Here is a 7,887-nt window from a genome sequence, read left to right as displayed (position 1 = left end):
ACACCAGAATAAATCTTTTTTTTTGTTTTGTTTTTGGTCCGATTTAATAAAAAATTCCAAAAAATATTTTTGCAATTTTTGTACAGCTTATTATATCTTATAGCTAAAGTAATTGTCAAGATGTAATTAGACGATCGTTGATTTTACAATATTTCACTAGCGAATTTGCAATTTTTGTTTAAATATATAAGAAAAAAACTGCTGCAGACAAGAAAAAAAACTGAGACGATGGTGACTATAATGATAGTTTCCTACAGTGTTTAAATATGAGGACTATTTCAATTCAGTGTAGGCGGAGGCGAACCAATATATTTTTTAAGGGGCCATAGAAGGGTTTAAGACTAATATTTTGTCATTTTTTAGCCAAATTGTTGTCCGAAATTAACAAAATTTTCCAAAAACACAAAAAAGGAGCTAGGTTACGATCCCGGATACCCGACGGCTCCTCCACTGCAATGGATATATTATGGCATTAACTGGTACATGTATTGGTTTATTATTTAAGTATGTTAGAATTTCCGCAGGTGACTGTGTAGTCTTAAATGATAATTGGTATACTGAGCAATCGTGTCAAAACTTATGTATACCCCCGTTATCCATTATTATTAGGTAAGTGTAATTTTCTTACACTGAAAAAAAAAAGTACCATTAAGTCCGAAACAGAGATTGGTAGCTCCTTAGTCCCTGCACTAACCTCTGCAATCAATCTCCGAAAGAGAGGTCCTTGTATCTCCTACGTCAAACAAACCCGTTGACGTAGGAGATACAAGGACCTCTGTTTCGGAGATTGATTAAATACTAGGTCGTTCTAGCTAAAAATTGGTAAATCCAAACCATATAATATGAGGCCGTCTAAAACATAGGCACTAGGTGTATGGATGGTTTCGACCACTCCTTTTTTTCTCAAGAACCAACATTTCCGTCTGATTCGTATATTTTTTGTTAGTTTCTAGGTCCAGGCATTGAAAATACCTCAAAAGAATACCTTATACCATCATTTTATTAAAAAAAAAAAGACAAGGGTTATTGCAGAGAGATTGTTAAAATTACACATCACTGGACATTTAAACAGTCACGCGAACGTCATGTCTGTATATTGATCTGGCCATATTAAAAACTGTCCAATCACTTTACCTTCTCGACCTTTGTTATATCTTGATTTTACGCTTATCGCCAAATATTTCTGTTGCCGAAAACACTGACACGTGCAATACAGTGTGCCCTGAATTAGGACGGTTATGCAAGTTTTGAAAATACCTCCTGGCTATATAAGGTTCGGATTTCTCTGACACCGCCAATAGCTTTGTTTTGCATCTATTTAACTCTGGTAAGTCATCATATTAAATAAAAAAATAGCAATCCTTCGGGTATTTCATATTGCACCAGACTAGGAAACTTGCATTAACTTGTGTACTTTTAAAACTCAGACAGAATTAATGTAAATGGATGAAATCATTTATACATGCACGACTTTCTGAGATAAATACTTTTCGAACACATATGGGTATATACCCCATTTTCCGACGTACTGATTTTCATGTAGAGTATGCGATGCTGGTGTCAATTAGGTATTTGTTCTAGATTGCCTTTTCGTGTGGAAACTAACCTTGAATACAAAACAAAATCAGCAGCAAGAACAATTTAAAACCGCTTTGTTGAAATGTAATATGTAATAAAGTGCTTTTAGACTTGAAACTTATTTTTTTTTAAAATTGTTACAGAATCCACCATGTTCCTACATACAGTAGCTGTATGTTTACTCTCAGCAGTGTTATCAGCATCACTGACACAACCAACTCCATCTTTCTGCCATGGCTTAGATTGTCCAACATACTCAGTAGTGCAGACATTTAAGGTAAGACCTTTATCTTAAGTTGAAGGGAATAATTGGGCTAATTAAATTGTACGGTATTGCCACGTTCAATAGATGAAGTCCCATAAAACACGAGCAAGCTAAGGTAAGTGGTACTTGTTTTACGCATGTGCATAATCTTTTTTAAGAAGCATATATTATTAATGTGCTTACCAAATTGGTTCTCCACATGGACTAGTTGAAAAGTTGGTGTTCGGTTCTTGTATTCAGATAGCGTGCATGTCTATGCACTGTGTGTGTAATATTAGTTTTATTCCTAATTTATTTTTGAGATTCTAAAGAGTCTATGCCTTCTGACGTAGTTGTCGTTTAAGGCATGTTAATCATGGAAAGAAATTATATGATTGTAAAGCTTATTAAACACCAAAATATCACATAATATAACCATGTTTTGCTATAGACTAATACAAAAACTAACCGTGTATGACTGGTTAGCATCAACAGTGGACAGTGGTGTCATTACTTTTATATACACTTGCACCATACCAAAGAGACATGCAAAGTTGCTTACCTTAATTTTCACATGTGCTCTTTTATATAGCAAGGATATGAACTACGTAAATACTCAGCATCAAAATGGGTTGCTACAAATGTGACGGCCATGGAATACACAGATGATATTAGTAGACAATTATTCTACAGACTGTTTTATTTTATCTCCGGCAACAACAGCGCTCGTAAGTTTATATATGTTATGCAAAATTGACAATCCTCAATAGAGCATCGGAAAAAAAAGTGTGACACATTGTGGCGAAACAATGTAAGAGACATACGTGTAACAAAATACGCAGAAAATGGGAGGTCAAAGAGAAATGTTTGAAGTTATTGAACAATAGATTGAAAACAAAAAATGCAGAAAAACGTTTCAAAAGCAGTCACAGTTTTTTTAGTAAGGACCCTTTAAGTTGAAGAATTTTGACCTAATGATTTTACATTGCCATATATCCTTCTTGTCGAATTATTTAACATAGCGTTAATGTCCACATTACGGTTCAATTCAAGTAATATATATATTTTTTAAATATAGCGATAATTGATCTTTGCAGATATGAAAATACCAATGACAGCTCCAGTTCTGAGGACCGTTATCCATGGTGCCGGACCTGCATGTGAAGGAGATTTCGTCACACACTTCATGATCCCACATGACATGCAAGACAACACACCCACTCCGACTGACCCAAAAGCTTATTTAGTCACGATGCCAGAAATGATGGTTTATGTTAAGTAAGTGCAAAGATGGTTATATAAGTATCAGATTTATCAATCTCATCAACACTGACAGCTTATTTAATGGACAAAGAGCGAGATATCCATACATAATATTGACGTACGCGTCTTGTGTAAAATGTTTTGCATTCTGAAACAAATAAATCTGGAAAATATAACAGCATCATTATTTGAATCGAAACAAATTGTAGAAAGATAATTTATTTCATTTTAATTTAAGAGCATACGCATACAATGGGTGGTCATTTTGTGTGCAATATTTCAGGGAAGGCTGGTTTGAACCGAATTACTTGATAACATGAAAAAAAAAAAACACCGAAAAAAGACACGATATATTTCCTCTTTAAGATATCTGTTAATATTGTGTTATAATCAAGTTCATAAAATAAAGACTATTTTTTATATTTCTTAAATCAGATCTTTCCCAGGAAGGCCAACAGACACCGACAGACTAGCCATGATCGACGAATTAGCCCAAGAAATTGGAGACTCAAGTAAATATCACGAAAACTACTATTACTTTGCTGGATACGATGGACCTTACGCAGTAACAAGACATAATGAAGTTTGGCTTGCCGCTAAAAATTAAATCAAGACAGTCCGAACTGTAACGTCATAATTCTCATTGTTTACTGTCCATTCATCACCACCATTAACATTTTTTCGTTGCTGTTTTTATATATTGATGACATTGTTTTATATTATAACATGAAAATTTTAGTTGGTTTGTTTGTTTGTTTGTTTTTTTGCTCGAATTAAACATTTTCTAATTCAAGAAATGAAACCTGCTACCTTTATACACATGCTTTGGTTGTATACACATCCCACAATATCAAAATATCGTATAAAGATGTGCTTCAAAGAACCTTTATCGTTTACCTTGCTTGATAAGCTGCATTCCATTTTTTTTTTTGTAAACGCGACCATGTTTTTTTTTCTCAAGGATAAAAATACGACAAAAGGTCATTTTGCGCCGTATTTCCTATAAGGAACAATCATATCAACTTTCATTTTGAACATTCTGTTCAGCAGTTTCTGTGGAGAAGATATTTAAAGTAATTAAGATGAAAAATAGCAACAAAAACACACAAAACTCCAACAATGGTTTTACCCTATGTCGAAATTTGCCTTAAATTCAGGGTTATGAAGATATTTGCAATAATGTGTTTTGCAGGGGCAGCTTGATACGGTTTTGTCAGTTATGAACACAACATTCAAGCTTAGTACAGCTCAGATTTTGAATTGTGATTGAAGATTCTGACACAGAATGAAAGCGTTCAAGGAAATTCGAAATTTTGCAATTATGCTTTTCCCTAACTTGACCTCATATCCATATTTTGAATACAGTGGAAAAATAAATATGCCAAAGAATCCTTAGAGTTAAAGTTTTGATAGGCTACATAGGGCAAAACATTTATATCATGATCTTTAAAAAAAAACCTATACTTTATTTTTTAAGTTGTAACTATAGGCATGAGTGTGATATAACTGAGTGGAATTTCCTGCTCGAAGCTATTAAAACATTTAATTATAATCATACTCATTTACAAACATACAGCAAAAATAATCTTGCTTTATATTTACATCTATATATGATGCCTAAATTTCCTATTACATTTCATGAAAAGTCATTGAATAGTTTAGGCAATTCAGCCATAAGGTATATACATGGACAAACTAAGTGATTCTTTTATATCTCCAGACTCTTAGTACCGCGATAGACTTCTTACAATTAGGCTTCTGGAACAGGTTAAAGTTGCCACAAGATTGAAGTCATAATTCACCAGAAGTCGTGAACTCGTGGATCGTTACGTGGATCATCTGCACCATGAGAACTGATTTGTTCCTTTGTAGTAATTTTCCTTTCATCTTTCGTTCAATTTTCATTGAATTCTGTGCAGTAGTTTTACAGCAGTTTGGCTTAGCCTAACGGTTTTGAAGGTATGTACGAAAAACTGACATATATTATTAGTAACAGAGGTAATGTTTTCACGGACCACTAACAGTTATTTTGAGCAATATACCCTAGAGATCAATTACACCAACTTTAATTGAACTCTAAGATTTTTGAAAAATTGACAAATGACGAAAGCAATAGCAATGACTCACCTGGCCATAAAATTAAAAAGGTAGACTTCAAGGTAATGATAAAGAACTTCGCGGAGCACAGCGCGATACGACAGCAGCTGTCGAACTCTGTTCAGTTGGGGTAAGTGTGTACACAATACTAGTTTTTGACATTCTTAAGCATAGAGGACTTGCAGTTCATTATTGACACAACATATATGTAGTAAACAATTTGAACTTCGATTTAACATTTTTGAAATTGGACCAAAAATAAAATTGTCGTTTTTTAGGGTGTGCCCTTTTCACCCATTATAACTTGAAAACCATAAGAGATATGTGAAATCTAATTGAATGTTTTATAAAAAATTTCGAAATATGACCAGAAAATAATAAAATACTATACATGGTGCAGCTAGCAGAGGCCAAAACCTGAACAGTTGGGACAAGTATGGACATACAATTCAAACTCAACACAGCTTTGAATTTTGTTTATGATTGGATATTTAGTTTGACATTTTTTAGCTGTTATTCCTAAATGGTCCTTGTCATACCTGCAAAATCAATCCCAAAACTTACTGTGGAGATATGGCACCTTGTGACACAATTACAAAGGGATCCCTTCCCTTTCACTTACGTTATGTTCCAGAAATCAGAATTTTTTTTTCTGGCCCGTTTTTCTTATTTGGCTAGTCAAACTGAAAATTCAATCCAAGTCTTCCTTTGGTGGTATAGCACCCTGTAGTAAAATTTATATGAAATCCATTCATTATTACTCAAGTTATTGCCTGAACATAAGGACAATGCTTGTTTCAGGCCTCTTACTCCAAAATAGCATGTCTTAACCCCCAAATTCAACCCAAGTCTTTCTTTGGTGGTACAGCACCTTATAATACAATTCAAAGAGATTCATTCATATAACCTCCAAAATGAATACCAACTATCCCTTTGTGGTGTGGAACATTGTTATTTAATTTTCTATAGGTCAACCAACTAATACTCAAGTTATCGCACAGAAAAAAAACTCCAAGTGTCCACGATGACGACGACTGCTCTATACCAATATACGACCGCAAATCTTATGCGGTATTTTAATAAGTCATTTTTTTTTGGGGGGGTGTGACCTCTTGTAAGTCGAAATCCGTACGAAATATCTGAAATCTGATTGCATAACGCAGGCATGGATTTCATAAGGAATCAAATTTTAAAAAATAAAAAAATCGGACGAAAAAATAAAAAGTTGTCTTGGCAGTGGCACAAGTTTGTAACCCTTCGATTCCAAAGTGGATGAAGATAAGCCTACCCTGTATATATTTAAAAAAAAAACAGTACATGTATATCAAAAGGAACAGATTGACATCTTTGCTTCATGACTGATTCTATTAATAAAATTGCACTTTTTTATCTTATATAGTGAAAATTAGATTTAAGTGTCAGTCTGTGTGAGCACTAGGCAGTGGGTGAAACAAGGTATGAAAACACCCACCATTTGAAAATTTTATTTTGGCTATTTGCAATATCAGAATCAAGGAAAACAGGCAAGATTTTTCATATTTTGGTTAAATGAGTTAAAATTTCAATGAAATGCACTTGAAAATGAACATTTCAAGGTTGATAATGCTGTCAACAAACTAATTTTTCCTTCATTCTATTGAAAATTTTCTGAGCAAATCTAGAGATCCTTGAGAGAAATTATTTTGTCAGATCGATGGGGTTTTGATATGCATGTTTCTGATTTTTCCCTTTTCGCCTGATTCTTATAAAAACTTACTCTTATACACTTTCTAAATCATAAAAACCAGATAAACAATTAACTTTTTTTTTTTATCAATTTCAATAACACCCATTTCCCCAATGCTTGCGTTTAGGCACTAGCCCGAAGCATGGGGCTAGTAAATATTGATTCAGACTAGTGAAATGATGTGTACATTTCTTGTTTTGGGTTAGTTGAATTCTATACAATCCTCTTTTATTCAGGCAAGTCATTGAGAATTTTGAAGGAAAGGACTGTTTCCCTATAGGGCCCTCCAGCATGTCCATAGGAACAGTTTGCTAAAATTTCAAAAAGATTGGTGAAGTTTTATTGAAGTTTTTGTAAATTAATTGAAGTTGAAGAACACCAACCAAGATAGGGTTATGTAAAAACTGTTGACCATTTACTTTCGTTTTAATGGAAAATATGGGCCATATCAGGAGATTAAATTCTTGCATATTCCTGGTAACAAAGGTTGGTATCACCTGGCACTAAGAAATATTAAAGACCAGGGGACACAAGTGACATGTCTGTCTGAAGCCTAATCAGGAACGGCAGTTCTTGTATCCATCAAGAAGTTTTGTTGATTTCTCTCTCTCCCACACATAAAAGTGAAAGTCATCTGGAAGCCATGTTTTCTTTTCTCTGGTTATTTTAAATATCATGCTGTTGTTATTTATGGCTGATATTTGGGATGGTGGGTTTCTGAGTTAACTGACCCCCTTCCCTGGCCATTACTGACAATGGATGAATAGTCCTGAGGGCCTCAAATTTTTTGTAGTAGTATTTTTTTTCCAACAGCAGGTGTACTTTAAATTGTTTGTGCCCGACTTCTGAAACTAAAGGCCCCAGCCAATGCAATGTAAGAACATTTTACAGGATTATTCTCAACAATTTTGAATCAATTACATTTGTGTTATACATGTTGCCCTGAGTTTACGAAGTGATAACATTACCATAAGCATCA

At 33.9% G+C, this 7,887-nt stretch overlaps 1 protein-coding gene across 1 annotated transcript; it reads left to right on the top strand.

The window, feature by feature from the left end:
• Nucleotides 1-1,191: 1,191 nt before the first annotated feature.
• Nucleotides 1,192-3,823, top strand: LOC148611745 (heme-binding protein 2-like). Its single transcript, XM_088595313.1, has 5 exons — nucleotides 1,192-1,327; nucleotides 1,722-1,855; nucleotides 2,415-2,550; nucleotides 2,920-3,100; nucleotides 3,521-3,823. Exons 2-5 carry the CDS (start codon nucleotides 1,730-1,732, stop codon nucleotides 3,690-3,692), a joined length of 615 nt encoding a protein of 204 aa, XP_088451439.1. The 5' UTR covers nucleotides 1,192-1,327; nucleotides 1,722-1,729; the 3' UTR covers nucleotides 3,693-3,823.
• Nucleotides 3,824-7,887: the final 4,064 nt, after the last annotated feature.

Source organism: Perna viridis, chromosome 7 (genome assembly GCF_037379345.1).
Source record: "Perna viridis isolate PV_CMFRI_1.1 ecotype Kerala chromosome 7, ASM3737934v1, whole genome shotgun sequence".
Classification (NCBI taxonomy): domain Eukaryota; kingdom Metazoa; phylum Mollusca; class Bivalvia; order Mytilida; family Mytilidae; genus Perna; species Perna viridis.
The sequence above is the reverse complement of the archived record's forward strand: the minus strand, read 5'-3'. Positions and strand labels throughout refer to the sequence as shown.

Bases quoted from the DNA above. Each gene is read 5' to 3' on its own strand.
- LOC148611745 (XM_088595313.1), top strand. From the start codon at position 1,730: ATGTTCCTACATACAGTAGCTGTATGTTTACTCTCAGCAGTGTTATCA. The intron at 1,856-2,414 runs GTAAGACCTTTA...TCTTTTATATAG, and splicing joins CAGTAGTGCAGACATTTAAG to CAAGGATATGAACTACGTAA. The intron at 2,551-2,919 runs GTAAGTTTATAT...TGATCTTTGCAG, and splicing joins CTCCGGCAACAACAGCGCTC to ATATGAAAATACCAATGACA.